This window comes from Motacilla alba, chromosome 21, assembly GCF_015832195.1.
Source record: "Motacilla alba alba isolate MOTALB_02 chromosome 21, Motacilla_alba_V1.0_pri, whole genome shotgun sequence".
Classification (NCBI taxonomy): Eukaryota; Metazoa; Chordata; class Aves; order Passeriformes; family Motacillidae; genus Motacilla; species Motacilla alba.
Window position 1 is genome coordinate 5,748,126 of NC_052036.1, and position 27,868 is coordinate 5,775,993.

General features: G+C 56.9%; 2 protein-coding genes and 1 long non-coding RNA gene across 9 annotated transcripts; 1 reads left to right on the forward strand and 2 right to left on the reverse strand.

The window, feature by feature from the left end:
- Positions 1–886: 886 nt before the first annotated feature.
- Positions 887–8,854, reverse strand: ALPL (alkaline phosphatase, biomineralization associated). 2 transcript variants are annotated; one of them, XM_038159535.1, is made up of 12 exons: positions 8,702–8,854; positions 7,752–7,843; positions 7,561–7,680; positions 6,449–6,561; positions 5,707–5,881; positions 5,445–5,620; positions 3,933–4,076; positions 3,723–3,792; positions 2,915–3,049; positions 2,084–2,275; positions 1,722–1,841; positions 887–1,623 (listed from the first exon to the last, which is right to left on the reverse strand). In XM_038159535.1, the coding sequence occupies exons 2-12, from the start codon at positions 7,807–7,809 to the stop codon at positions 1,370–1,372; spliced, it is 1,557 nt and encodes a 518-aa protein (XP_038015463.1). In that variant the 5' UTR covers positions 7,810–7,843; positions 8,702–8,854; the 3' UTR covers positions 887–1,369. The 2 variants fall into 2 exon arrangements, with proteins under 2 accessions (XP_038015463.1, XP_038015464.1); XM_038159536.1 differs by having other exon boundaries at positions 7,752–7,829; positions 8,702–8,784.
- Positions 8,855–10,019: 1,165 nt separating this feature from the next.
- ECE1 (endothelin converting enzyme 1) lies at positions 10,020–22,611 on the forward strand. Of its 6 annotated transcripts, none has more exons than XM_038160041.1 (18): positions 10,020–10,174; positions 13,376–13,462; positions 14,385–14,526; positions 15,229–15,441; positions 16,744–16,868; positions 17,149–17,361; positions 17,453–17,644; positions 18,169–18,311; positions 18,397–18,511; positions 18,721–18,831; positions 19,083–19,181; positions 19,296–19,373; positions 19,750–19,853; positions 20,057–20,167; positions 20,295–20,362; positions 20,439–20,629; positions 20,722–20,817; positions 21,107–22,611. In XM_038160041.1, exons 2-18 carry the CDS (start codon positions 13,376–13,378, stop codon positions 21,281–21,283), a joined length of 2,265 nt encoding a protein of 754 aa, XP_038015969.1. In that variant the 5' UTR covers positions 10,020–10,174; the 3' UTR covers positions 21,284–22,611. The 6 variants fall into 6 exon arrangements, with proteins under 6 accessions (XP_038015969.1, XP_038015965.1, XP_038015968.1 ...); XM_038160037.1 differs by having other exon boundaries at positions 10,169–10,300; XM_038160040.1 differs by lacking the exon at positions 10,020–10,174 and adding an exon at positions 11,052–11,123.
- A 146-nt stretch (positions 22,612–22,757) lies between these two features.
- LOC119710677 lies at positions 22,758–27,604 on the reverse strand. The gene is made up of 3 exons (XR_005259604.1): positions 27,486–27,604; positions 26,691–26,922; positions 22,758–23,642 (listed from the first exon to the last, which is right to left on the reverse strand). It is a non-coding gene; the product is annotated as an uncharacterized LOC119710677 (long non-coding RNA).
- Positions 27,605–27,868: the final 264 nt, after the last annotated feature.

The following is a 27,868-nucleotide window of genomic DNA, read 5'->3' on the forward strand; positions in this document are numbered from 1 at the left end:
CCCCCAAATCCAGCCCTACCAGAGTCAGAGCCCCTGAAATCCTGCCCTGCCAGGGTCAGAGCCCCTGAAATCCTGCCCTGCCAGGGTCAGATCTCCCCAGTCCTGCCCTGCTGAGGTCAGTGTCCCCCAAATCCTGCCCTGCTGGGGTCAGAGCCTGCACCCGCTCTGGAAGATCCTGGTTAATGAGGAACTGGACCTTTAATTATAAAACTGGTGAATGAATGAAAAACGAGGGAGGGGTTTAGGGGTGTTGGGGGGGATTTGGGGGAGGCAGGGCAGTGTTTTCCCAGCCATCTGCACAAGCGCAGGAGCTCAGGGGCACCGTGGGACTCCTGCACGTGCCAGGGGTCATTTGCACAAGCACAGGGGCTTGGGCACGTGCTTGCACTGCACATTTTCACTGTGTCACTCACAGTGACAGCCACACGTGCGCAGTGCCTTTTGTACACGGCACGGGGAATGCAGGCACAGTGACACCTGCACGCATGCAAGGCACTACGCACCGTGACACCTCGGTGACATTTGCACACGCAGGGCACCTTTTGCTCAGCTCAGACAGTGCCTGCAAGTGCACAGTGGCACTGGCACAGTGACATTTGCACGCACAAGGCACCGTGTCACTTGCACGGTGACATTGGCACAAGCATAGTGACATTTGCCTGCTCCCAGCACCCTTTGCCCACCCAGTGTCGCTCCCGGCGCCCCTCCAGCCTCGCAAGCCCTTTCCCCTTCTGCTCCCACCTACTAATTATCCCCCTAATTACCTCACCCTAAAGAAGAGGGCGTGTCCCAGGGCGTCCCACCCCTCACATCCAGCTTTGCTGCCTTTACCCCCCTTCCACAACTCCAGCCCCAACCCCTCCCGAATCCCTCCCGGGGCAGCAAATTGCTTTAACCTGAAGAATTTTAAAACAAAGTAAATCACTGAGGAGACAACAAAACCCAAGTTTAGGGACAAATTAACCCGATGAGTTAATTTTTTTTCCCATCTTCGTGTGGTCCCTGGCTCCCTCATGCATGTGACGAGTTGGGCACCAGGGTCAGTCCTCAGCCAAGGGACCACAAAGGCATTTTGGGACCCAGCCCCATCGCGTTTCGCTCAAAGAGGGGGTTTTATCCGCCGAGGCTCCGGCTGCCATCCCAAATCCCGCGGTGGGTTTGGGATAGGCCAGGGAACGCTGCTAATTATAGGGAAGGAACCATGTATTTACAGAGGCAGCTCCCAGCACCAAACCACCGGCGGCTGCTTTTGCTCCGCTGAGTCTCTCTGTTCTCTCTCTCCTCTTTCCCGGGCGCTGCTGTCCACAGAAAAATAAAAAGGGGGGATGAATTAAAAATAAATCCCCCTCGGTGATTTGCAAGAGGCACTTTAGCAGAGGAGGAGGAGGAGGAGGCCGAGGAAGGGCAGGAGCAGGGGGGTGGCGGGGCGGGCGGCGGCGTTGCAGTGGCCTCGGTTGGAGCCGATGCAGGCGGCGTAGGCCATGGCGTGGGGGATGTAGTTCTGCTCGTGCACCCCGTGCAGCAGGTGGGCCATGGGCCCGCGGGCGAACACGGCCACGTCCTCGCCGCCGTGGGTCTCCTGCCGCAGCGGCACGGCCGACTGCGCCTGGTAGTCGGCGTGTGCTGGGGGCAAACGGCAGAAGTGAGAATCGTTTAGGAACTCAGCTCATTTTAGCCAAGCTGGGGGGATTTCAAGGGGTTTTGGCCCCAAACATACGCACCGAAATCCACGGCAGAGACGTTTTCTCGCTCGCCCGCCACGATTTTATATCCGGGGCCGTTGCCGTAGAGGATGGAGGTGAAGGGTTTGCGGTCCACGTCACTCTGCATCGGGGCCAGACCTGGCAGTGTGGCACAGTCAGCAGGACACGATCCCGCCACGGTGTCCCCCAGCTGTCCCCAGGGTGTCCTCTGAGCTGTGTCCCCAGGGTGTCCCCGAGCTGTCCCCACCGTGTCCCTGAGCTCTCCCCCAGCTGCCCCCAGGGTGTCCCTATGGTGTCCCCGAGCTGTCCCCAGGGTGTCCCCCAGCTGTCCCCAGGGTGTCCCCCAGCTGTCCCCGGCACCATGGACGGGCAGGGCTCACCAAAGATGGGGTTCCCGCGGGGGGTGTAGCCACCAAAGGTGAAGACGTGCGAGTGGTCGGCGGTGACGACGCTGAGCGTGTCCTGGGTGGACGTGAGGCGCGTGGCCAGCCCGATGGCCCTGTCCAGCTCCACTGCCTCGTGCAGCGCCTGCTTTGCCTTCCCCTCGTGGTGCCCGTGGTCGATGCGGCCGCCTGTGGAACCCGGCATCGCTTGGCATTGCCCTCCTCTTCCCAGCCTTGCAAGCCCCTTTCTTCCCTTTCTGTGTCCTCCCCCCACCCTCTTTATCCCCCATTTTTATATCCCACACCCTCCCTTTTGCACCCCCATCAGCCCCTTTATGCCTCCTTCTCATCCTCCTATCCTCTATCTCTTTTAGCACTCCACCTTCACCCCTTTTATCCCTCCCTTTTTTGCACCTTCCTTGCCCCTGTTACCCCTCTTTTTGCATCCCCCCATATCTCCTTTATCTGTCATTAGTGTATCTCCCCTTTATCCTTCCTCCCTCCCTGTCATCCCCTTTTTTTGCACTCTCATCTCCCCATTATCCTCCCTTTATGCACCATCACCTTTAATCCCAATTTTGTTCTTCCATTACCCCCTTTATCATCCTTGTCCACCTTCCCATCCTCACTTTTTGTCCTCCCCTTTATCTAATTCCCCACCTTTTTGCACCCTCTTTTGCGCCCCATCACCCCCTTTTTCCTCCCCTTTTGTATCCCCAACACCCCTTTTATTCTCCTTTTGCACCCTTCTTTTATAGAATGTCCCCATTTTTGCACCCCGGTTGCCCCCTTTTATGCCCCATTTCTGCACCCCCATGAACCCCCCACCTTCAACCAGGAGAAAGAACCCTCGGGGGTTTTTCTGGAGCATCCTGATGGCCACGGACACCATCTCGCTGAGGGACGGGTCTGTGTCGTTGTTCCTGTCCAGCTCGTACATCATGTCCCCTGGCTCGAAGAGGCCTGGGGACAGGGACACCGCTGGAGACATCCTTTTCCACCAAAAGAAAAAGGGGGGGCCAAATCCTGCTCCTCGTGCTGACTCAAGTGTTTCACACACCACTGGATCCAGGAAGATTAGATAGAAACCGGACAATCCCAGCCCTTCCTTCCTCCTGCCCCGCTGGATTCCACATTCCAGTTGGGATGGGAATTTCACTGCTGACAAAAGAACTGCATCCCTAGGAGGGAGATGTGTCCCAGGGTGGGAGCAGCAGCATCCTTGGGGGTGTAACATTGCCCTTGGTGGGCAGCACATCCTTGAGGGCACACCAGCGTCCCCAGGGTGGGGCACCAGCATTTCCAGGGAAATTGCAGCCTCTTTGGGAGGTACCAGCATCCCTGGGGGCAGCAGGAGCACCACCCTTGGGGGTGTAACAGCATCCTTTTGGGGTACCAGCATCCCCAGGGAGGGAACAGGATCGTTTGGCAGGGTACCAGCATCCCCAAGGGAATAGAACCACGTTTGGGGGCTACCAGCATGTCCAGGACAGGGCACCACCATCCCTTGGAGGCGGCAGCACCATCCCTTGGATGATAACTGGTCACTGCAGCTGCCCCGGCAGCCCAGGACAGGACAGGGGTCCCCCTAAAGCACCCAGCTGATGCCAGGGCACCCGTGGGTGCAGGGACTCACCCAGCAGGAAGTCGACACGGCTGAGGTTGAGTGCCAGCAGCCCTCGCCGGTGCCACACGTACTCAGCAACCTGGGGACAGGGGACAGGCATTGTCACCTCTCCATTGCTTCTGCCATCCCTGAGGCGCTCCCCAAGATATTCCACCCTCAGGAATGGCTCTGCAGGGTTACAGGGGGAGATGTGTGTGCACCCCCCAGAGTCCCTGTCACCTTGCCACGGGGCTTGGCCTCCCGCCACGCCTGGACGAGGTTCCTGCCGTCCAGGCGGGTGCCCCGCTGCTTCTCCTCCCGGGGATATTCCACATCACTGACATTTTTGGGGTACATATATTTCCGTCCTCCACCCAGGATCACCTGCAAAAGAGAGGTGGAAATATAGTTTTAAATATTTAAAAATTATTTTAAATCTCCCCTTCCAGCTGGGGTTCAACGGGGGAAGACCCCGAAGGGGCGGAGCAGGATGTCCAGGAAAGCCCTGGAGTTCTGGGCAAAAACACCCGAGGAATTTCACCTCACTCAAAATAACTCTGAATATCTTCCTATTAATTAAAACCCAGGACAAAAATAACCATTTCCAGCAGGGATTTGGTTTTTTGAATGTTTTTTTCCCCAATCTGTGGGAAGGATGCTCCACATCGGGATCCCCACATGAACCCGCTGGGATGGAGCCCCATCCCGCGGCTCTCCCTGTTTGCTTTGGAGCCTGATTTATTTGGCCTCTGTTATTTATAACCTAGCAGAGATTTTATGGTTTTTTTTGTATTTTTTCCCCCTTTCTCTGCGTAGAAGGTGAATTATAAAGCTGCAAAACACCAACGCCAAAATTATTAACAAAAAAGAAGGGAAAAAAAGTCTTTTCCCCACTATATAATTATTTCCAGCCTGGGACAGAGTTAAAATTATATTAAAGGGAAAAAAAAAAAAACAGCAAAAGAGGCTATTAAAGAGCTAAATAACAGGCTGGGATGTTTTGCTTTGGGGCTATTTTGAAGGACAGAAGAAGATTTATTTACAGTGCTGAATTTCTGCATAAATCCACAGTAAGGAGCAGAACTGGGGGGGAAAGGAAGAGTTTTGGGTCTGGGAAGTATGGGAAAGGAGGAGGCTAAGATGGATTTGTGGGTCTGGGGCTTGATCCTACAGGTGCTTGTGGTCCAAGACCTATGTTTGAATTTTCTGGTCCCGTGTCCACCTGAAAGTGCTGGTACCTTACCCATGGTGGTCCTGGTCCCATATTTGATGAGGGCCCCAACTCTGTACCCATGGGTGGTCCTGATTCTGCACCCATGGGTGGTCCCAGCCCACCATCGCATTGGGGTCCCAACTCTGCACCCATTGGTGGTCCTGGCCCCATATCCACCCAAAATCCTGGTTCTGCCCTCACGGCTGGTCTCAGCCTCACATTTGCAGGGGTGGTCCTTGTCTTGTACCCACTCACAGTCCTGACCCTGCACCCCTTGGTGGTTCCAGCCCAGCATCTCCTGGGAGTCCTGGCTCTTCAACCACTGGTGGCTCCAACCCAGCATCTCCTGGGAGTCCTGGCTCTTCAACCACTGGTGGTTTCAGCCCAGCATCTCCTGGGAGTCCTGGCTCTTCAACCATTGGTGGTCCTGGTCACACATCTACCCACAGCCCTGTCCCCACCCTTGGGTGACTCCAACCCCCACCCCAGGCTGTCCTGGTCCCATCCCCCTGACTCTAGGGAACATTCCTCATCCCTACCTCGATGTCAGGGATGTTCTCCACCAGCTGCCGGGCGATGTCCTTGCAGCCCCCCTCCAGGGCGTCCGGGGGCATCTCTCCATCCGAGTACCAGTCGCGGTTGGCAGAGTGGGCGTAGGCAGCGCTGGGCGTGGCGTGGGTCACGCGCGTGGTGGTAACGATGCCCACGGCCTTGCCTGCGCCACCAGTTCAGGGGACAATGCTGAGACCGCCTCCAAAACCACCCGCTGGCCTCCTGCCCAGGAGTCCCCCCGTCCCTCACCTGCCTCCTTGGCCCAGCGGAGGATGGAGGTCACCTCCTGGCCCTTGGTGGTGTTGCAGCGGTCCCGGGTGACACCGGCGCTGACCCCCAGCGTCCCCTCGTTGGCTTTGACACCGCACAGGTAGGCGGTGGCCGTGCCCGCGCTGTCGGGCACCTGGGCGTTGGTGTTGTAGGTCTGGAAGGTGGGAGATGGATAAACCCCCATCATTATCGCCACCGTCATTGTCTCCACCAGCGCCACTGACAGCACCACCATCCCCACCCTGGGGCTTCCCTCCCTGTGCTGTTTGGCTGCACCAGCCCCCATCCCACCTGTGTCCCCTCTCTTTTGCCCTTTCACTCCCTGCTCCCTCCACTGTGAGGGCACATTCCCCCCTCACTGCATTTTGCTGCTTTTAGCCTTTTTTCAGTCCATCTTTTGGCAGGGAGATGGAAGCCACTGCCACGGGCATCCCTACGGGGTGAACAGAGGCCGCTGCTGACTTCAAATTTCATTATTATTTTAAACTGTTTTGTTCAGCAAAACAAGCCCAGAAGAAGCAGGAGGGTCCCGTGGCGTCCCGCAGCCGGCGGGCTCCTCCTGCCCCCCTCCCCGTTCCCACGGCCGGCCCCTGGCACGGCCAGCGGGCACCGGAGCCAGCTGCCTTCGCCCGCCCCTGACCTAATTTCGGCTCGGTCGATGCCGCCCGCCCGTGACCTTGCGGTGGGTGTCGTGTCCGCGTGGGTGCCCCGGGGGGCTCACCTTGGCCAGGGCCACGAAGGGGAACTTGTCCATCTCCAGCAGGCTCTCCTCGCCCTGCCCGTGCAGCTGCCCTTTGAGGATGCGGGCGGCCGTGACCGTGGAGACTCCCATTCCTGCGGGACACCGTCAGCCGCGCACGGACAGCCCGGCGGCACCGGCAGCACAGCCCGCCCCGTGCAAACCCCGCTCATCTCCGTGCACTGCACACTCCCTTCAGCCCGTCGTCCAGTTTATCCCGTCACTCCGTTTATCGCAGCAACCGATTTTTGCAAGCCCAGTTTATTGTGCAGCCAGTTTATCCCAGCTCCCAGTTCATCCCAGTAGCCACTTTCCATTGCAAAGCCAGTTTATCACAGAACCCAGTTTATTGCAACACCCAACTTTTTGCAAATCCAATTCATTCCAGCACGTGGTTTATCTCAGAGCTCAATTTCTTTTGCAAACCAAATTTATCCCAGCACCCACTTTGTTGCAATCCCAGTTTATGCCAGAACCCAAATGATGGCAAAACCAATTTGCCTGAGCATCCAATTCTTTGCCAATTCAGTTCATCCCTGCACCAGGTTACTGCAATCCCAGTTCATTGCAGCACCCAGCTCATGCCAGCACCCAATTTATTGCAACCCAGTTCACCCCGGCACCCAATATTCATTGCAAACCCAAATTATTGCAGCACTCAACTTACTCTAAATCCAGTTCATACCAGCACCCAGTTTACCCCAGCACCCAACTTAACACAAACCAAACTGATTGCAGCAACCAATAATTTTTGCAAATCCAGTTTATCCAGCACCCACAAAATAGAGTTTACTGTAAACTCAATTTACCATAGCATCCTTTTTTTCTTTTTTTTTTTTTTTTTGTAAATCCAGTTCATTGCAGCACCCCAGAACAGATCTTTTTACAAACCCTGCTCACACCAGCACCCAACTTACTGGAACCCCAGTTTATCCCAGAACACAACTCACCACAGCACCTATTTTTCCACAACACCCAATGTGTCAACGCCCCAGTTTATCCCAGCGCCCACTTTATTGCACCCACTTCATCACCCCCTGTGTCCCCCAGCCCCGCTGCCCCCGCCCCGGGGTGGGTGCCCCCTCCCATCTCACCGTCCCCCAGGAAGAGGATGAGGTTCTTGGCCACGTTCTGGTTGAGGCGCTGGAGCCGCAGCGCGTTCCGCAGGGTCTCCTGCGCCTGCCGCCGCCAGTACTCGGGGTCCTTCTCCCTCTCTGCAGGGGAACGGGCTCATAGCACCCCACAGCAGCGCTTTTGGGGTGCTGCCCCTCCAAACCTCACCCACCTGGGACCAGCGATGCCGAGCAGAGCTGGGCGAGGAGGAGGATGAACAGAGCCTTCATCCTGCGGTGCTGAGCGGGTGCTGCCAGAAGAGAGCTGCGAGGTGGGTGGCACCCGCTTGTGCCTCAGTTTCCCCACCAAGACCTTTGCCCCGGGGTCAGCCAAGCGGGGACGGAAAGAAATGTCCCCTCCCTGCAGTCACCGATGTGACCCCCTGGGGACATGCCAGCTTACCCCCCCCCCCCCCCCGCTGCCTCCCTGGCCATCAGTCCCATGAGGCGTCACCTCACTGTCGCCAACTCGAGCTGAGGGGAGCCAGGACGGCCCCTGTGGCACAGTGAGGTCCCCATCACATGGCCATGTCCCCATCACATGTGTGCTCCCCTTCCGTGCCCATGTCCCCATCATGTGCTTGTGCACTTCTCGTGTGTCCCCATCATGTGTCCCTACCACCTGTGTTCCCATCCCATGTCCATGTCTCCACTGCACATCTACAGTCCCATCACACACCCGTGTCCCCACCACGTCCCCTGTGTGTGCCACGTCCCTAATGTCCCCATCACGCACCCCTGTCCCCATCCCTATCACACACCTGCGTCCCTGGTGCATTTTTGTCCCCGTTGTGCACCCACGTCCCCACATGACCACGTCCCATGACACATCCATGTCCTTGCTGCACGCCCGTGTCCCCATCCCGCGGCTGTGTGCCCGCCACATGCTCGTGGCCCCACTGCATGTCTGTGTCCCTGTTGCACTCCGGGTCCCCGTAGCATCTCCGTGTCCCCGTCGCACACGCACGTCCCCACCACGCTCCCGTGTCCCCATGGCACTCTCCTGTCCCCATCACCCCCGCACTCCCACAGCGCCTCCCCTCCGCCGCACGCCCCCTCAGCCGCGCTCCCCGGAGAGCCTCCCTCCCCCGGGATGGCAGCGGTGGCCCCCGGGGGTCCTTACCGGGGATGGGGCTGTCACACTCGGACCCGCACTAACTTGGGTCGCTACACCCACGTCCCTCTGGGCGGCGGGAGGAGGCCGGGCCGGGGGGACCGCGAGCCCTTAAATCCCCCCGCACCCGGCCTTCGCCTCCTCCTCCTCCTCCCCTTCCTCCACCCTCCCCCTGCTGCCAGCAAGGGGGGGCGGGAGGAGAAAAGGCCACAACTGGGCTTACTGGTGCCCTCTGCCGGGTTATACTGGGAGGACTGGGAGGACTGGGGAGCACCAAGCCTGGCTCTAAGCGCTGAGCAACCCTCCCCCGCTTCACACGCGGGAGTTTGGGGTGCCTCTTGGCGGGGTAGATGTGTGTTTTGCCGGATTTTGCATTATTTTCACCCAAACCGCGCTAGCGGCACCAGCGAGGGGTTGGGGTGGGGGTGATGGGGATGAGTGGGGTCTCCCTGCCTCAGTTTCCGCACGCGGGCTCCTGCAGCAGCCCACGAGAGATCCCTGGTGGGATCCTGCGGCACTACTGTAGGTCCTACAATAAACACGGCGTGGTGACGAGGGCGGGGAGAGGTGGTGACTCCCAGCCCTGCCTCAGTTTCCCCGCGGCGTGGGCCCGGGGGGCTCCGTGACCCGCGGAGCCGCCCGTGACCTCCCAGAAGGTGGCGGTCTCAGCCCAAAAATCCGCTCCCCGGGAGCCTCGGGGTGCAACCGAGGGAGCCCCAACACGGCCGCGATGCCAGGGCACGGGCACGGCCCCTCGAGGACCCTCCAAATCCCTCCGGAACCCTCACTCCTTACCCCCTTCCACCCTCCCTCCGCCCCTCTGCACCCCCCGGCACTTTGGCAGCCCAGCAGAAGCGATTTGCAACCCCGTGGGTGCGATGAGCTTGCCAGCGCTCAGCCCGCCGGGGCAGCGCAGGGGGCGGAGGCGGCACCGCGTGTCCCCATCGCCGTCACCACGGCGGGGCGGCCGCCGGTGCTTTTTTTTTGCGTGGGAAAGCTCCCGCTGGCCCGCTCGCAAAGCCGCGGGCACGCGCGAGCGGGTGCGGTGCAGGGGCGCGAGCAGCCCACGCGCGCTCTCGCGGCCGCCTGTGCGCGCTCCTGCACGACCGCGCGCGTTCCCGCGGCGCGGGCGCGCGCGGGGCCGTTGGTGGCCCCGCCGGCTCGCCCACGTGCGCGGCTCCGGCGGGCACGGGCTCGCGCGTCGGCACGAGCGCGCTCGCCCCGCGGCCCCGGGCGCTCGCCCCGCGGCCCCACGTGCTTCCGCGCCTGCACGAGCGGCCGCCGCCGGGATCGCGCCTCGCGCGCTCGCCCCGGGACGCCGCGTCCCCTCCGGCCGGGGAGCCCGGGCTGCCTCGGGGGGATGCCGCCGGCAGCGCCGGGGCACGTGCGGCCCCCCAAACGGGGCTCGGGGCCCCCCGAAAGAGTTAAAGGAGGCGTGCGGGAAGCCCGTCCCTCCGCGGCCCCATTGGTTTCCCATCCCAGGTACATCCTTTGCTCGTCACCCTCGCCACCCTCGCTAGGCCGCGGCGGCGTCACGAGCGGTGCCGGGGCTCAGCGGGCGCTCGCCCCATCGGGGCCGGGGCCGGCGGGAGTGGGGTGACGGCCATGGTGAGTGGGGGGGCCCAGCGACACCCCCAAATCTGGGGGTGGCTGAGTGGGGGCCGCTTGGCCGAAGCGGGGCGCCGGGTGATGCATCTACCGTGGGATGCTCTTTGTAACCCCATAGGACCCCCCCGTTGCATCGCGGGGGACCCCCCGGCATCCCCGCGGGAACCCCTTTGGACCCCCGAGGGACTCCGTGAGATCCTCATTGGACCCTTAAGGGATCCCCCATTGCATTCCAAGGGGACCCCCCCCCCCCCCCCCAAGACACCCCCAGGGACCCCCGCTGTACCCCCGAGCACCCCTGGGTGCCCCAGTCGGGCCCCTCCGCCGCGTTTTCTTTGTGGCCGGGGGGGGGGTGGGGGTCAGCAGGTGGAGACTCCAAAGTGGGAAACCCCAAAGTGGGTATCCCCCCCTGGGTGCCCCCTCAACCCCTCCGCCGCCCCCAAATCCACTCTTGACCAGACCCGCGGGGGTTTGCACCGTGTTTCCCTCTGCAAAGAGAGGGGGGCGCCCCCCACCCAACTGAACCCCACTTTAGTGGAGCTGTTTGCGAACACCCCTAAACTGGCTTGTACGCCTCCTTTTTTTTTTTTTTTTTTTTTTTTTTTTTTTTTTTTTGTAAAGTTTAACCCATTTTTTGCTGCTTTTTAAGCTTTTCTCAAAAAATTACTTTATCTGCAGTCAGAGCTCCCTACAAAACAGGGGACTTTCCCAGCACCCCTGATTAACACCGGCACCCCTGATCAACACCAGGAGCTGCTAATCACCCCCGGCCATCCTAATTAGCAAGCTGAGCCTCGCTAAGCGCTGGCTACGGGTTGTAGAGGTGTGGGGGCACCCATGGGTGCTGGGGGTGGGGCGGGTGGGCACCGCTTTGCCAGGCGGGGCTTTGGGGGCGCGGGGGTGGCTTGGGGGGCTCAGGGTGGAGTTGGGGCGTTGGAGGGGCCGGAGGGAGGCGAGGAATCGCCATGGCGATCGTGGCCGCGGTTGCTCGAAATGGCGCCCGGACGGGAATTGAAAGCAGCCGGCGGAGGCTCGGGGTGCCCGGTACCGGCGCGGGGCTCCCCCGGCGGGGCAGAGCCGGGCGCTGGGGGCCCCCCGGGCCTCCTGGGGGTGTGCGGGCTCCGAGCACGTGGGGCTTATTGTTTATAGAGCGAAGGAACGGTTTGGGGTAGAAGCAGGCTATTTAATGCTGAGATTTTTATAAGTTGTAAAGAGAGTGAAAAATCCCTTGCGCGGGGGGTTAAAATGTGGGTGCCCCCCACCCTGTTGGAGCGGGGAAAATGCATTTTTATTCGGATTGAAGCAAATAACGGCTTGGAGGGGGGAGGTGTACAACATCTACCCCGTTTTGCCCCACAAAAAGGGGTGCTCTTGTTTCACCTGCTGGAGAGGGTGGGGAGCACCCCGAGATGCTACTGTGCCCCCAATTTGAAGGATATGGGTGTTAAAAATACCTCCTGGGCCCGATTTCCCCTCAAATTAAGGATGCTGGGGGTCGACCCCAGTGCCTATCCGGGGGTATTTTGGGGGAACTCGGGCTCAGTTTTGATTTTGTGATGGCTGGTACAGGGTTGAGCCAGCACATCTCTTGTGAAAGGAGAACAGAAAGGGATTCTTGTTTTGGTCTTTTCCCTTGTTTTCAGGCTGGGGTAGGCGGGGTGGGGGATCGCTGAGGGGAAAAAAAGATTGCGTTTCCTCAGGAAATGGAGTGAAAGCTGGGATTCCAGGAATTTGCTGTTGCAGAGCCGTGGGGGCTTCATGGATCCCCCCCACCGCGTGAGCGGGGATTTGTGCCTGGAGCTGCCAATTTCAGCCATGTGCGAAGTACTAAAATAGGTGGAAAAAAGCGAAAGGGGTTGGGAAAAATAGGATCTAAACAGAGATTTTCCCCACGATAAAATCTTGCAGTTGAGGCTCTTTTGCCTCACGGTTCTCAGGCTCCAGGCGGGCGCCCAGGGCAGATTTTGGGGCTGCAAACAGAGATTTCGGTACAACCAAGGAGGGAAACCACATCTTTGTTTTAACCCCTTTTCTTCCCCAGGTGGGTTTGTGGTTAATTAAACTGAGGCTGCGATTTGGGATCCGGAGAGAGGACTTGTGATTAAGTGTGCAAAGGGAGGTTTGGGAATGCAACTATTGGAAACAAGGCTGAGAACCGGTGCTTTCATTCTACCAGGAGAAACTGAGGCACAGCTGTGCGGGGTTTGGATCGACTCATCCCTTTGGGATTGATGGCAGCGGGATGGGGCCATCCAGATGGGTTTAAACCCCCTCCCTGCGCTGATTGCGGGTGAAGGGTTGTGAGTGGTGCGGCTCGGGCCATCGGTGGCAGGGTCACGGTGGGCTTTGGGCTGCTCAGCCCCTCGGTGGGGAGCGGAGGGTTGTTTGTTCCATCGGGAGACAATCCGGCTGGATGGCAGGGCAGTGCCAGGGGGAAGGAAACAGCGGCGGCGGCACGATAAGGGCCGGCTGCCAACCCGCGAGGTTTTCCTTGTTTTTCTGCCGGGGATGAGATAAGAGCCGGGCACAGGCACAAGATAATGCCCGGGGGACACGGCGCCGGGAGGGAGCCCGTCCACAGCTGAAACTCCTGGTGCTGTCGCCTTTGGGTGCTCGCAGGGACGTCTCCGGGTGTTTCACGGTGCGCAGGGTTCGCAGATGGGGCGTAGAGGGCGGGCGAGCCGGGAGTGTCAGGGAGAAAAGCCATTTTCTCTGCTGCCAGCCTTTGCCAGGTGCCTGGCAGTCCGGGGTTCCCTGGCACAGGGGGGTCGCTCTCCCCGCTGCAGGGCGGAGGTGGGTCCGGCTTTATTCCAGGCTGAAGGGGAGGTTGCACAACCCGGCCCCGGGGGAAAGTGAGGCGGGTTCGGTCTTTGCTCAGCTCTTGGCTCCGGCCCTCTTTGCTTTCCATAACCATCCTCCGGCGTTTGTGTAGTGCTTTACTACCTCAGAGCCGTTCGTGATTTTGCTCCCTGGAGGAGGAGGTGGCTTTAGAAGGCGTGTAAACCTTCCTTCTCCTTCATCTTCCTCCTCATTCTGGGGCCACTGAGCACCTCTGTTGCTGATCTCCCTGTGCAGATGTCGACCTACAAGCGGGCGACGCTGGATGATGAAGACCCCCTGGAGTCCCTTGGAGACAGTGATGGATACCCCAATGGCTTTCAGGTATAGCTTCATGTGTCTTATAGGGAGGGAAAAGGGGATTTTGTGTCCTGGCAAGCAGCAAAGGGGATGCAGAAGGGTTTTTTACCTTTGACCAGTGTCTGGGGGGTAAAGTCCAGTGTGGGCAGAGCCAGCTGGCTCCTGACACTGCTGCCCTTCGCTCCCCTTCTGGCACAGGGAGCCAGCAGGGCCATATCCTGCCTGCACTGTTTCAACACTCCACCTCCCAGTTTTTTTGCTGCCAAACCCCTTCCTAGCATGGCTGGGGTGAGCAATTATTGAAGCACTGGGAGTTTTGTCCCCACACAAAAGGGGATTAGGTTAATTCCTCCCCAAGCAGTGGGAAAGCAGCTTAAAGAGGGCTGAGGGTGGCAAGAAAAAACCCCACTGCTGCCAGTGTCTAGCCTCACCGGGAAGGGTTCAGGTCTGGAGAGACCCTCTCTGTCCTGGCCCCAATCCCCGCTCCGTCAGTCTCTAGAATGGTGATTTCTGCCCCAAATGTGTTTTTACTTTTCCCAGCGGGGCCGTCTCTGCTTGCTGTCACATCGAGATGTTTCCTGGGGATGTTTTTTGGCTGAGTGGGAGTATCCTGTTGAGGCATTTTTTGATGCAGCCCCCACCCTGTCCCAGTGCTGGCAGTGGGAACGGGGACAGCCGTGGGGTTACGCTGTGCTCGAGGAGGGGTTCAGGGTGGCACGGGACAGCAGGTGAACCCTCCAAAGCGCTCGTCCCGCTCGCTCCCTTTCCTGCCATTGTGCCGCCCTTCCTGCCCTGTTTCTGGAAGGCAGCTGCTGCCTTTCCCAGCCCAATCCATGACGGATCCCTTGCCGGGGCTAAATTTCTGCTGTGGACTGTGGGAAGCAAAATGGGGGCTGCGTCAGTGAGTTTTTCTGCTAGCGGGGAGACGACGCTGCTCTTCCCGCAGGTGAACTTCCGCGGCTCGCGGGGCAGCCGGGGCTGCTGGGCCGAGCGGACGCGTGCCGAGAAGCAGCTGGTGGTGCTGGTGGGGGTGCTGGCGGTGCTGCTCGTGGCCTGTCTGCTGGGACTCATCTTCCAGTACAGAGCCAGTAAGTCCTTTGCTCATTTTTTGGGGGCCGAAACTCCCCCAGCAAAGGGAGGATCCTGGGCTCAGCCTCTGTGTGCGAACACCAAGGCAGAGCAGCTTATCCGAGCAACCAGCAGGGATGGTTTGTTCAAGCTTTGAGCAAACAACTGCGCAGGGATCCTGCCCCCTTGACCACAGTGGGTTGCTGGGGAGTTCCCAGAATGCGATATTTGGTGCAAGGGTGGGATGCTTACTCGCACTCCTCACCTCAGGACAGGATTCTTGGGTATCAGACAGGATGTTCAGGTGTGGGGTGGGATCTTTGGGCTCAAGACAGGATGGTCACCTGCACCCCTTCACCCCAGGGCGAGATGCTCAGATGCAGGATAAGGTGTTTCTCTGATCCTTTATCCTGGATGGCTGAGCACAGGACGGACTGTTTCTCTGCATCCGTCACCCCAGGGTGGATGACTGGGCACTGGGCAGGATCTTTGGGCATAAGATGAGATGCTTGCCCTGGGATGGGATGATAGGGCAGGATGCTCAGACATAGGTCAGCATGCTAGTCCATATTGCTTGCCGTAGAGCATGGTGGTAAGGTACAAGGTAGGATGCTCAGAAGCCAGGTGGAGTATTTGCCTGCATCCTTCGGCCGGGGCGGGATGCTCTGTGGTGCCACTCATTCTGCTGCAGCAGAGGAGCTGAACCTGTCCCTGCCCCGCAGGGCCACCCGCCGTGTGTCTGTCAGAAGCCTGCATCTCCATCACCAGCTCCATCCTCAGCTCGCTGGACCGCACGGTGAATCCTTGCGAGGACTTCTTCAGCTACGCCTGCGGGGGCTGGATCAAGGCCAACCCCCTCCCTGATGGTCACTCGCGCTGGGGCACCTTCAACAACCTCTGGGAGCACAACCAGGCCATCATGAAGCACCTGCTGGGTGAGTGCCTGGGAGCGGTGGGACCCTGCAATGCTCAGGGGCACCATTGGGTCCTGGGGATACCAAAAACTGCATGGAAATTCTAGTTTGGAACTGACCTCCAGCGTCAAACCATTCTGTGGCACATGTGCTGTGAGGACATTGAGAAACGGATCCTGGCTGTGGTGCTCTCCTAGATGGTCCTGAGATTTTTGACTGTGGTGTTGCTAGTCTGTGATGCTGAGTAGGGAAAAGGCCTCTGCTCTGTAAACACCATGGTGGCATTCCCAGGAGCTCTGAAATTCAGGATCTGCACTCCAGACTGCATCCAGAGGCTGTAGTGCCCCAGTATCCCCCCAAGGATATGTGGTTTTCCTGTGCTATAACTTCTAGCCTTTGTGAGTAGCCTTTTGGGGGGCTAGCTGCTAGTATGGCCATTCTTGGGGGGCCAAAACTCCCCTAGCAAAGGGAGGGTCCTGGGCTCAGCCTCTGCGTGCGAACGCTGAAGCAGAGCAGCTTATCCAAGCGACTGGCGGGGACGGTTTGCTCAAGCTTTGAGCAAACAACTGGCTCCTTATCAGCACTTTCCACTGCGCCAGGGCTGATTATCTGGAAAGAGAAGGTTGGGAAGAGTGTTGTCTTTTGAGAGAAAGGGGGTGGCGCGGGAACAGCTTCGTCCCTGGCTTTTCCCGCAGAAATCTGGCGCTGGTTTTACCGGGAGAAGAGACTGGGCCTCCAGCCAAGTGGTCGCGGCCGGCATTTCCTTGAATTCCTTGGAGCTGAGGGACCTTTAGTTAATAAAACCACACAGCTGGGAAGCCAAAGGTGCAAGCTGTGTCATCAGGAAAATAAATAAAAAAACCCCTAAAAAACCCTCTGGGGAAGCAGAATTTTAGTTGGGGAGATGAAAGGAAGGCTTTGGAGGCAGAGGAGAAAAATGGGTTTATTGTTTCTTTTTGCAGGAATAAATAATACAGGTCTGGGGGGCACCAGCACAGAGGCAAGGGCAGCACCCGGGGCTGGATGATGCTGGGAATATCAGAGCTGCTGGAAAAATAAAAATGCTTTTTGTTTTTTCTTTCTTTATCTTTTGTCCCCAAAGAGTTGGAGCCATCACTGTGGGTGGGAAAGAAGAGGGGGAGCAGGAGGCCAGGAAGGGATGGGGCCAATGGGATGCCCTCGGGAGCATGGTGGGGACTACTGGGACAATCCTCGGCGCATTTTTGGAGCCTAGCCTTGCCCAAAATGGGGGTGAATCCTTCTGGGTTCAGCAGATGCCCATCCCTGGAGCCCCATGTGATTCTCCCTGGGTACCTCCCACAGAAAACACCACGGCCAATGTGTCCAGCGAGGCAGAGCGCAAGGCACAGCGCTATTACCAAGCCTGCATGAATGAGAGCAAGATCGAGGAGCTGCGTGCCACCCCGCTCATGGAACTCATCCAAAAGGTTTGTCCCAGTCCGTGTGGAAAAGCCATCTTCTGTCTGCAAAATGGGGGGAAAAGCTCAGTCATGGGCAGTCCCAGCACCCTCCACACTCCATTCTTGGAGCTTCCTGCAGAGGATCATCCCCCGGGTCAGGCAGGCAGAGGCAGGGATTTATAATCTTGTAACGGGGCTTTTTAGCCCCCTTGCAAGATGTTTCCTCCCAGGATGGATATTGAGGGGATATTGAAGCAATTTCAGGTGGTTGTTTCTTACTCAAAAGTTGGTTGCTGTCTGTCCCCAGCTGGGTGGCTGGAACATCACAGGTACCTGTGCTGCTGACAACTTCAACGAGACGCTGCGGGAGGTGACGGCGCATTATCGCACCTCGCCCTTCTTTTCCGTCTACGTCAGCGCCGACTCCAAGAACTCCAACAGCAACGTCATCCAGGTGGATCAGTCAGGGCTGGGCCTGCCGTCGCGGGATTACTACCTGAACAAGACGGAGAACGAGAAGGTGAGGGTGTCGGGGGAAGTGTGGGTTGGCTGGGGGGATGCCGTGGGTGGGTGGCACCTGCCACGCTGATCTCACCTGTCCAACCGCGCAGGTGCTTGCCGGGTACCTGAACTACATGGTGCAGCTGGGGATGTTCCTGGGAGGCACTGATGAGGAGTCAACGCGGCAGCAGATGCAGCAGATCCTGGACTTTGAGACGGCCTTGGCCAACATCACCATCCCGCAGGAGAAGCACCGGGATGAGGAGGTCATCTACCATAAAATGACAGCAGGAGAACTAAAGGTAGGAATGGAGCTGGCAAGCTTCCCCATTCTGCTGTGGTTTGGGAAGTGGGGTGGATGGGTGAGGTGACGCTGCTCCTCTGGGAATCCTGACACCAGCTGACACAGCCTGGGAAGCTCTTGTGCAATAGCTTGGCCTGCGTCCTCCTTGGGGAAGTCCTACCCTGACCCTTCCTCCCAGCCTCTGGACCACCCCTGGGGCCAGCAGCTATCTTACTGCAGCACTTATGTCCTCCTGGGACTGCTGCCCTTGGATGTCAGCCTGGTCATCTCCCAGCGTCCCCAGAGGGGCTGTAAGTTGTGTCAACATCTCTGACACCCACCCCACTTTCTTTTCCTTCTTTGTGGGAGGAAATTGTTTACTCCTCTTCAACCTTTCAAGGATGCTGCTGTTATAGGAACTGGCCTCTGCAAAATCAGCTGAATTCATCAAATGGGGATTGATACAGCCAATTCCAGCTCAAGAAGCAGCTGTCACTCCCTGCAGTGGTTTTTAGGTCCATAGCAGTGTTGTGGCTTTTGCAGGAGCTGGCACCGGCTGTGGACTGGATGCCCTTCCTCTCCACGGTCTTCTACCCTGTGGAGCTCAACGAGTCAGAGCCCGTTGTGGTCTATGCCAAGGAGTACCTGGAGCAGGTCTCTGACCTCATCCTGGCCACAGATAAGTGGTGAGAACCCCCAGCCTGTATGGGCACCTGGGTACCCAGGGTGGGCAGGAATGTGCTGCTGCATACTCACCTCCTCTCACCATAGTCTCCTCAACAACTACATGATCTGGAACCTGGTGCGGAAAACCAGCCCACTCCTTGACCAGCGCTTCCGGGATGCTGAGGAAAAATTCATGGAAGTGATGTATGGGACGAAGAAGGTGAGGGTGAAGTCCTCAGTGCCCCTGAATCACCATTAAAATGGTGAAGGCTTTTTATCTCAAGGCCCTCTCATGTGGCATCCAAACAATAGGGATGTGAGGCAGCTTTTGGGGTGGCAGAGGGTTGGATGGGCCGGGGGAGCAAGGGATGGGAATGTGGAGGGCTTTGTTCCATGCCATCGCTGATGACCATCTCCTGTCCCATGCAGAGCTGCCTCCCGCGCTGGAAGTTTTGCATCAGTGACACGGACAACAACCTGGGCTTCGCTCTGGGGGCCATGTTTGTCAAGGCCACCTTTGCTGAGGACAGCAAGCAGGTGGTACGTCCCCAAGGCAGCAGCATGCGAGTCCCGGTGCTGGGAAAGCCTCTGCAGTGGTGGAACTGTCGGGGCAGACAATGTTTCTCTGTCCACCGTGTTGCATTCACTGTGCATCTCCGCGTGCTGGGTTTTTTACCATGTGTTGTCTTGGCTTCCCAACCTCTTCTTCCCTGTGGTGTGAAGGTCCTTGACCTCTCTGGGACAGGAAGCCAGCTCTTTGGACTGACGCTGTGCTGCCGTGTTTTGTCTAGGCGGAGGAAATGATTGCGGAGATTAAAACTGCCTTCGAGGAAAGCCTGGAGACCCTGCAGTGGATGGATGAAGAGACGAGGAAATCAGCCAAAGAGAAGGTGAGGCGCTGGTGGCTGCACTGGGGAGAGGATGAAGGTGGAGGATGGCGGAACAGGGTGAGCCTGTCCTCCATCTCTGGCACTGAGAGCACTCTGGTCCTTGTCACCCTCCAGGCAGATGCCATCTACAACATGATTGGCTATCCCAAATTCATCATGGACCCCAAGGAGCTGGATAAAGTGTTTAATGACGTGAGTAGGTCAGATATGTCCCCTGGGTTTTCTTTAGGAGGTACAGGATGTGTCTGTATCACCACGGCCTCAGGGCAGCCTTGAACCCCAGGATTCCTCCAGAAGGGTCTCACTGATGTCCTTGGCCCTTCTCTCGGGACTTCTCAGAGAGCTGTGGGCCAGTCCTGGGGTGGCTGGGGCTCTTGGGATCCCTGCCTGGGAAAAGGAGGAGCTGTTTTCCGTAATGGTGATTCATTTCCCTCCAGAGACTCTGCAGATGTTGGAGAGGAGGAGAAACAGGAGAAGCCATAGCTATGCTGGCTCTGGAGACTCAGACATGACTGTGAAGGGAGGAGTGGGGCTGGGCAATCACCACTCACGCCTTGTTCTTTTGCAGTACGAGGCTGTGTCCGACCTCTATTTTGAGAATGTCATGCAGTTTTACAACTTCTCAGCCAGGGTCACGGCTGACCAGCTCCGGAAACCGCCAAACCGGGACCAGTAAGTCCTCTGTTCCACTTCCCTGTTGTACTCAGTGGGGAATATCGGCATATCTGGAGCACCGGGATTTGGTATCCACCGGCCTGTGCTGGTTTTGAGGAGATAAATTTAGGATAATGGCTTTGCAACAAAAGAGGATGTTGTTGGAGCAAACACTGGTGATGGCTTCTGTTGCCATGTTGGTCATGTTTGTGTTCCTGCAGGTGGAGCATGACACCTCCGACGGTCAATGCGTATTATTCTCCCACCAAGAATGAGATTGTCTTCCCTGCCGGCATCCTCCAGGCTCCCTTTTACACCCGTGCATCCCCCAAGTAAGAGCCGTGGGAAAACAGAGAGGGCAGGATTCCCAGCTTTCCTCCTGTATCCAAATCTCTGGCTAAGTTTCATGGCTGTGGGAGCAAAAGCTGCTTTCTTAACGTCTGCATTACCCTCCTGCAGGTCCCTGAATTTTGGTGGGATTGGCGTGGTGGTGGGCCATGAGTTGACACATGCCTTCGATGACCAAGGTACGACCACGGCCAGGTGGGTGGGCAGCTGGAGAGGTGGCCAGTATGAGATGAAGAATCCACTGTGTTTTTGCAGGCCGGGAATATGACAAAGACGGCAACCTGCGTCCCTGGTGGAAGAATTCCTCCGTGGAGGCCTTCAAGCATCAGACAGCGTGCATGGTGGAGCAGTATGGCAACTACACTGTCAACGGTGAGGCAGTCAATGGCAAGCACACCCTCGGGGAGAACATCGCCGACAACGGGGGCCTCAAGGCTGCCTACCGGGTAGGACCACGGGGCTGGGAAGATTCGAAGGGGGACATGGTGTGGTGGGATTTGTGTTGTCTCCTGAGCCCACTGTGCTCTCTGGTTTTCAGGCATATCAAAACTGGCTGAAAAAGAATGGAGATGAAGAAACACTCCCAACTCTTGGCCTCACCAACTACCAGCTCTTCTTCGTTGGCTTTGCACAGGTACATGTAGTGACCTTAGGAGGGTGGGCACACAGATTTTTGGAGGTGGAGCATGCCCAGATGGGGTTGGGAAGTGTGGTGGCAAAACAGAGTCCTCCAGAGATGATGTAGTGGATGGAGAACGAGATTGGGGTGGTGCTGGTTACAAAGGAAGACAAAGCTGCAGCTCGAGCTGCCTTGGCCCCCGTCACGCAGGCAGAGAGGTTGGATTCCAGGGCTGGAATCCATCACTGGGCTGGCCCCATGGTGATGGGTGTCAGTACTCAGGCCCCTTGCCCTCCATTTGCAGGTGTGGTGCTCCGTTCGCACACCAGAGAGCTCACACGAGGGGCTCATCACCGACCCCCATAGCCCCTCGCGTTTCCGCGTCATCGGCACCGTCTCCAACTCCCAGGAGTTCGCGGAGCACTTCAGCTGCCCCCCGGGCTCCCCCATGAACCCCCTCAAGAAGTGTGAAGTCTGGTGATGGGCGAGTGCCCTAGGGAACCAGCGGCTGGTTGCTTTGTCCTCTGCCAACAGCTGGGCTTCCCCAGTCCTTTGAGGCTCAAACCACTTCTCCATGCCACGGAGAGCCCGACTCTTCAGCCGGAGCAGTGTCTGTGCCCCTGGCATTGTCCGAGGTTCAATCCACTGTGAAAACTCCTCATCCCCCTGCTTGTTGGTGAAATTACTTCAGTTTGGGGGTCTCTTCTTTCCCACCATGGCGGGGCCAAGTGCCAAGGCACAGGCATCTGTGGGCACTGCCTGTATTTACACACACAGCGCTCCAGCCTGACCCACCACCTGGAAAACCCCTCTGTTTTGGAGGTGATAAAGGGAACCCCCAGCAGTGGCAGGTTTGTCTGCGTGTCTAAATACACCTGATGTACCACCTTCTCTCCAAAGATGCGCACACGAGGGTGGAAAATATTTTAAGATATATTTTTTTGGGGCGGGGGGGAAATACATATATTTTTTTCATGTGTTGTGGAATACACTGGAAATTTTCAGGGAAAATGCATTTAAAAGCCTTTTTTTAGTAAAAGATTAGAATATTTATTAATTTTTTTTACTTAGTGCAGGCGTAGGTGCAGTACCCTGTGGTGACAGTCCCTTGGCCAGGGAAGCTGGGTAGGGCTGTGGATATCTTTCCAGTCTTGAGTCCTGTGTTTCTCTGGGAGGGACTATCTTTAGAGGATGCTGATGGGAAAATTAGGGACAGCAGGCCTGGGGACAGGGCTGGAGGATGCTGCAAGTCACAGAGGCTGTGCTGGGATGCTGCAGCTCCTGGGATTAGCTTTAATTTCAGAGTGTAAAGGGAAAAACTGACGTAACCAAAGATGTAACCAAAGTGGTGATGGGGTGGATGAAGCATCCTGTTCTCTCTCCTCTGAAGCCAGGCCAGCCAGGATTTCCTGGCCCTAAAGCTTCCCAGACAAGTGCAGGCGGTTCCTGCCGCTGCTTCTCTCATGCCGAGCCTGCCCTCTGCCCGGGAAACTGCAAGCCCCAAAAGCAGCACGTGCCTCCAGAACTCTGTCCCTCCACAGCTGGTTTGGCACCAGCGTGAGAAGTGATCAGGATGGGGCTGAGGGACTTTTTTAAGGAATGTTTTTAATACTTGTTTTGAGGGGAAAGCACTGACAGGAGCTCAGGTGCTGTGTGTTGTCTTCTTGCTCCAGACAAAGCAGAGACATAGAGAGATTTTTAATATTTATACGTAAAGGGAAGGATGGAAGGGGCTGGGTTTTTGTAACTATTTTTTCACCCTACGCATGAGGCTTATTGTAATTGAAATAATAAATACTTTTTACTGGATTTAGAGCTGATCACGACTCGAATTTTCTTATAGCTGGAGGGTCTACATCCATTTATTTGTGCTCTTCTCCTTGTCTACACCACTGAGACTGTCCCGTGCTGACAAAACTGAGCCAACAAGGCTTTTCCCAGCCTGTCCTTGGTGACTGCTGCCTCTCTTGGAGGCTAAATCCAGGGGGTTTTGCCCAAAAACCTCACTCTCACTGCGGGTGGCTCTTTGCTTTCCATCTCTATGGCATGGCCCCACACAGCTCCCTGGCAGGGAGGTCTTTCCCAGATGCTTTTCCTTCCTCCCGGGTGAGTTTTTGGCTGGCTGGGCTGCGGTTGGATCCAGCGGCTCAGGCCCTGTGCAGGTTTCCCTCCAAACTTCCTTATTTATGGCTTGGTGATGCTGGTGGGATGCTGCCAGGTCCATAACAGGCCAACATTTACTCTGAGCAGATGCTCCATGGCTTCATCAGGCTTGCCCAAAAAATGCAAGGCAGGACCTGGACTGCAGGCTGGTAGGGCTAATGGTCCTTAACCACCAATGTGCTGGCTACTCTTTGACTGTTTAACCTAGGAATTGTTATCAGGGGCTGGATTTGGGGCAAAACTAGGAGGCTGCAGCCCACTGGTAGCAAACTTTTGGGAATACAGAGTGTTTCTGCTGCTGGCATGGGCAGGACTGAGCCAGCAGTGAGCTAGGGACATGGGTGTTGCATAAATAAGACATTAAAATACCTCTCTGACTGTGTTTACCATGTTTTCTCGCCCAGATGGAACCGAAATGTAGTAATAGCACTCACTTTCTGCCTGCACGACTCGGTGTGAGGCCCTCGGTTTCCTGCAGCGCTGAGAGCGGCCGTGGCCGTTGTTTTCCTTGAGATCTGCCTGGAAATGGCGCAAACCCGCAGAGGGCGGTGGAGCCGAGAAAATCGCTGCCTGCACGCTCCAGTGCTTGGCTGGCAGGAACCGGCGATGTTACCGGACTCCTATTTTGGTCTGGATGTGGCCCTGCATGTTAAAATTGTGGTGGAATACCTGCATTCCTAGGGAAAGAGAAGAACAGCGTGGGTGTAAGGCAAAGAGGAATAGAGTGGGGCTGGGGTGAGAGGGTGTTTTCCCAGCTGCAAAGGAGCAAGGAAGGGAGCACGGGCGTCACATGGAGATGCTGTTAGAAGTGGTTTAACCATCCAAACAGGAAACGTTTTGGCTCACTGGGACTTAGTTGCAGGGAGGGACCAGGCAAGTGATGGCTCAGGGACAGCCCCAGGGCAGGAAGGACTTCGAGGGTGACCATGAGCTGTGTTGTGGTACGGGACACCGTGGTCAAGGCTGCCCGTCCCGGGTGCAGGTGGAGGGAGTTTCCTCCCTGGGAGGCTGCGGGCACAGGGAGAGCGAGCAGGAGGAGAATCATCCCGCTCTGTGCCAGCGCCTGGTGTGGGCTTGCCTGGTCCTGGGTGGTATCGCTTTATTTTGCGCTCAGCTGTGCCCTGGAGGGCTGAGACGTTGTTTGCTGAGGGCTGAGCCCAGGCAGGGGGAAGAATGGGGAAAGCTCCAAGCAGGACCATTTTGTTTTTCTTTTTTTTTATGTTGGGTTTTTTTTTTTTGTCTGGAGGGTGTTGGAAGAGGAACAGTGCGGGAAAAGCAGGAGAAGCCAAAAGAGGGAGGTGCCGCTGTGCTGGGTGAAAGCAAGCACCTGGAGCATGCTGGAGCCTACAAACAGAGCTGGAAATGGGGGCTATTCATAGGTTTGGTGGAGCCAAGACAGCTGGTGAGAGGCTGAACACAACCATCTGAACTGCCTCTCTCTTTTCTGCTTTGTTCCCTCCAGGTAGGATCTGACCCCTGACACATCACAACAGTACTGAGGTCACCAGATTTTAGGGCCAAAAGCTTCCCTGAACAAGCCATACCTTCCTGAAGGCAGGAGGATGGGGAGTGGGAGGCGGGGAGCAGGTTTCTAATTCCCACCTTGCAGCTGGGACCTGCTCATTCTGATCACTCAGAGCCAAGCTGAGCCAAGGCTGTATCTCCTCACTCACTCCCAGCACCATGGCTTTGTGCTTTACACTTTTCTCACTTTACGCTCTTCTCTTCACGAGCATCCCTTCAGGGGATACCCCAACCCTGTATTTTCTCAAGTTCACCAACAGCTCCAGCATTCCTACTACACTCTGTGCTGTGGGGTTGTGTCTCTGCTGTGGCAGGTACACGAGAGACTGGTGGGACTGGAAAAAGGGCTGGTGATGCTCTGAAACAGGAGCTCGGCACTGTAGGCTCCAGCTGCCCACGGTGACACATCGGTTCCCAGGTGCTAACAGAGCTAGCGGGAAAAAGAGGAGGAGAAACAAAATGGAGAGGCAGCAAGAAGGGTGTGAATCCAGCTGGAACTCACTCAGGCTCCAAAATCTGCAGGATTTGTTGGCCAAATCACCCTACGTAGGGTAGAAGGGAGACATATCTGCTTTTTCTTCTCAGGAAAAAATAAAAAGAAGGGAGAAACATGCCTGGGGAGAGGCTTTGACTCTGGAAGGGCTTTAAGGCTTTAAGAACTGGGAGCCTGGCTCCTTCACCTGGCCAGCACATTTTGGGAGCTTCAGCAGACAATATGGTGAAAATGCCATTTTTTTTTCCTTTCTAAACAGGCAAAAAGTGTTAAATCCAAAGATCCTGGAGTCGGAAGCTCTTTCGCAGCTGTGTTTACAGGCAGCTATTTCTGTAGAACAGAGGCAGCCATGGATGTCAATTTGCGTTTGAGATGAATTTCCTTCCATGCAAAGGGGGGTAGCTGGAGAGGGGCTGTGCCAGGAGGTGGTCATGGAACGGCAGCAGCCCCCCCCAGAACACACAGCTCTACTTTCACCCTCCAAGTAATAACAGCCAAGCCCTTACCAGCTGTGGAGGGAGAATTGTCTTCCCAGCAGGAGAGGTGTGCTGTGAACACAGCAGCTCTCTGGGATGCTGGGAGATCTGTTAGTACCTGGGCAAATCCCATACCATGAGAGAAGTTCCTCCTTTGACTCCCATTTTGAGGGAGTGGAGGAGTACTTGGCCTTTCTTTTTTGGTCTTTCTTATTTCTCTCTTCAGTTTTCCTGGTGGGGAATTAGTTAATATGGCAGGCTGAAGGCTGCTGAGGAAAACTGACTGAGAAAAAACAGCCACAGCCCCCTCTAAATATTTGTTCCTGGGTTCAGATAGAAATATTCCCCAGTCAGGACTTCTTTACAGGCTGGCAGGGCTTGGTTGGACTCTTTCCCCTCAAAAAGAAATTTGTGTTTCCTATTTCCCCCCATTTCCCACAGGCAGTGTGAGGTATGTATGAGCTCACCTCCTCCCAGGTATTGTCCTGATCCCAGTGCTGAACAAAGAGCACAGAAAGGGACGCTGAGCAGCACATGATCACCTTTCCCTGCCCACTAATGCCTGCTGGCACTGCAGGAGGTGGCTGTACCCTCCGGGCAGTGTGAGTAAGTGATAAAGTATTCTAAGTTGCAGGGCTGCTTTTAATGGGGACCTGTGTGGCAGCTCCCAGCTTTCCTTCTGAGAACACACCTCAGAGGAGGGAGAGCTTCTGGACACACTGCAATCCTTGGGTGTCCTAAACCTGCCCTAAACAACCCCACTGTTTGATAACTCAGAGTCCAACTCCAAAGGGAAAACATACTCAAGACCCTTCTACTATCTTTTGCCTACTGTGCTGAGTTCTGCTCCAGTGAACAACACCCAGTCCAGATTCTCCACCGTCAGATTTATATTTAAAATTCAAAATTACTTCTCTGTGTATAAACAGGACCATTGCGCAGACAGGGATGGATGTGACTTCTCAGGTAGGTTTTCTTTGGTGCACAAGCCCTCTTTTCTCAGCTTGTGGTTGTACCAACTACTCTCCAGGTGCCTGAATACACCACCATGAGAGCTGTTCACTTCAGTAAAAGAAGCTTTTCACGTTTAAGGGTTTATTTGTGATTGAATTAAAGCATAATCTTCCTCCTAAACTTGCAGCTGCTCAGAATTTGCAGCAGACAGGACACAAATAAGCTCTGGGAAGGTTTCCTAGAGCAGCACCCCAGGCTGGTGGCTGGGGCAGCAATACCTGTGGGCACAGCGAAGGTGCTGGGAGCGTCTCCCTGGGACGTGCGGCGCGGCAGGAACGTTGGAAGGTGCCAGCGGGTTGGAATGAGCCCTCGGCAGCCAGCGGCGAGGCAGGACAAGTCAGGACAATCTGGCAGCTGCCGGAATCTGTTCTGAGGTGCTTTTTATCTCCCTGAGATGGTACAAACCGCCTTGGCCGCTGCCAAGCTCAGGTGGTGGCCGTGAGGAGGTTTCTGCAGGTTAGGTGTGAAATGGTGAACGTGGTGGTGATGGTGGTGTGGCTACCGTGGCGGGGTGAGGGCTTGGTGTGGCCATGGGGTCAGGTGGACACATCTCCCCACAAGGGCAGGTCTGCAGGGGCCCCAGTGGCACAGGTGGGCTGCCTTGGAGGTCCCCACGGTCCCTCACAGCCACCCTGTCACCCTCAGGACTGTCTGCCCTCATGAGGGGCCACAGTGTGGCCCCTGTCAGCTGCCCCAGGAGCTGGGAATTGGGCCTGGGAGCTGTAGGGCTGGTAATGGAGCTGGGGGTGAGGTTTTTTAGGTAAGTCACTTCCTCGGGCCCGTGATAGGATAGGGTGGATACTGCGGGACCCCTCACAGCCAAGGGGGTCCCAGGCCTCCATGTTGCATTCAGGGCTGCCGGCCTTCACAGTGCCTCGAGGGGGCTGCGGTGCTGCCCCTTCCAGCCCCTCCAGACGCCAGGAATCGGGGCAGGGGGTGAGTTTTCGGGCAGGGGAAGTCCTCAGTGGGATGGCTGCTGAGGGACCCCAGAGGGCCCCTGACAAACCCCTCACCCTCAAGCGTTGCCGAAGTCTCGCCGAGCCGAGCGTGCCCGAAGCTGTGCACGCGCCGAGCCCGAGGGATTCCGAAGATCGCCGAGAAGCTCCGAAGAGCTACGAGCGGGGCGGGATTCTCTCTTCCGAGCCTCTCCGAAGTTTCCCGAACTGTCTCATGCCCTCGTCTTCCGGAAATAGCCGAAGTTTACCGAGCGCGGGGGTCACGGGAGGTGCTGAGCCGAGAGGGGAGGGAGGGGGTGCTGGGCAGCGCGCTTGCGCGAGCGAAAGCCTCTCCGGAAGAACCCGAGGTTTGCCGAGCGGCGCTAGCTGACGAGCGATTCCGGAAAGAGCCGAAGCTTGCCGATCATCGGTGGGCCGAGCGACTCCGGAAAGAGCCGAAG

Excerpts from the sequence above, each read along its gene's own strand:
- ALPL (XM_038159535.1), bottom strand. The coding sequence starts at position 7,809 with ATGAAGGCTCTGTTCATCCTCCTCCTCGCCCAGCTCTGCTCGGCATCG. Across the intron at positions 3,050-3,722 it reads CCGTGTCGACTTCCTGCTGG|GCCTCTTCGAGCCAGGGGAC; the intron begins GTGAGTCCCTGC and ends CCCTGTCCCCAG. Across the intron at positions 2,276-2,914 it reads GTTCTTTCTCCTGGTTGAAG|GCGGCCGCATCGACCACGGG; the intron begins GTGGGGGGTTCA and ends CGGGTTCCACAG.
- ECE1 (XM_038160036.1), top strand. The coding sequence starts at position 12,959 with ATGGGGCGTAGAGGGCGGGCGAGCCGGGAGTGTCAGGGAGAAAAGCCA. Across the intron at positions 13,463-14,384 it reads GATACCCCAATGGCTTTCAG|GTGAACTTCCGCGGCTCGCG; the intron begins GTATAGCTTCAT and ends CTCTTCCCGCAG. Across the intron at positions 16,869-17,148 it reads TCATGGAACTCATCCAAAAG|CTGGGTGGCTGGAACATCAC; the intron begins GTTTGTCCCAGT and ends GTCTGTCCCCAG.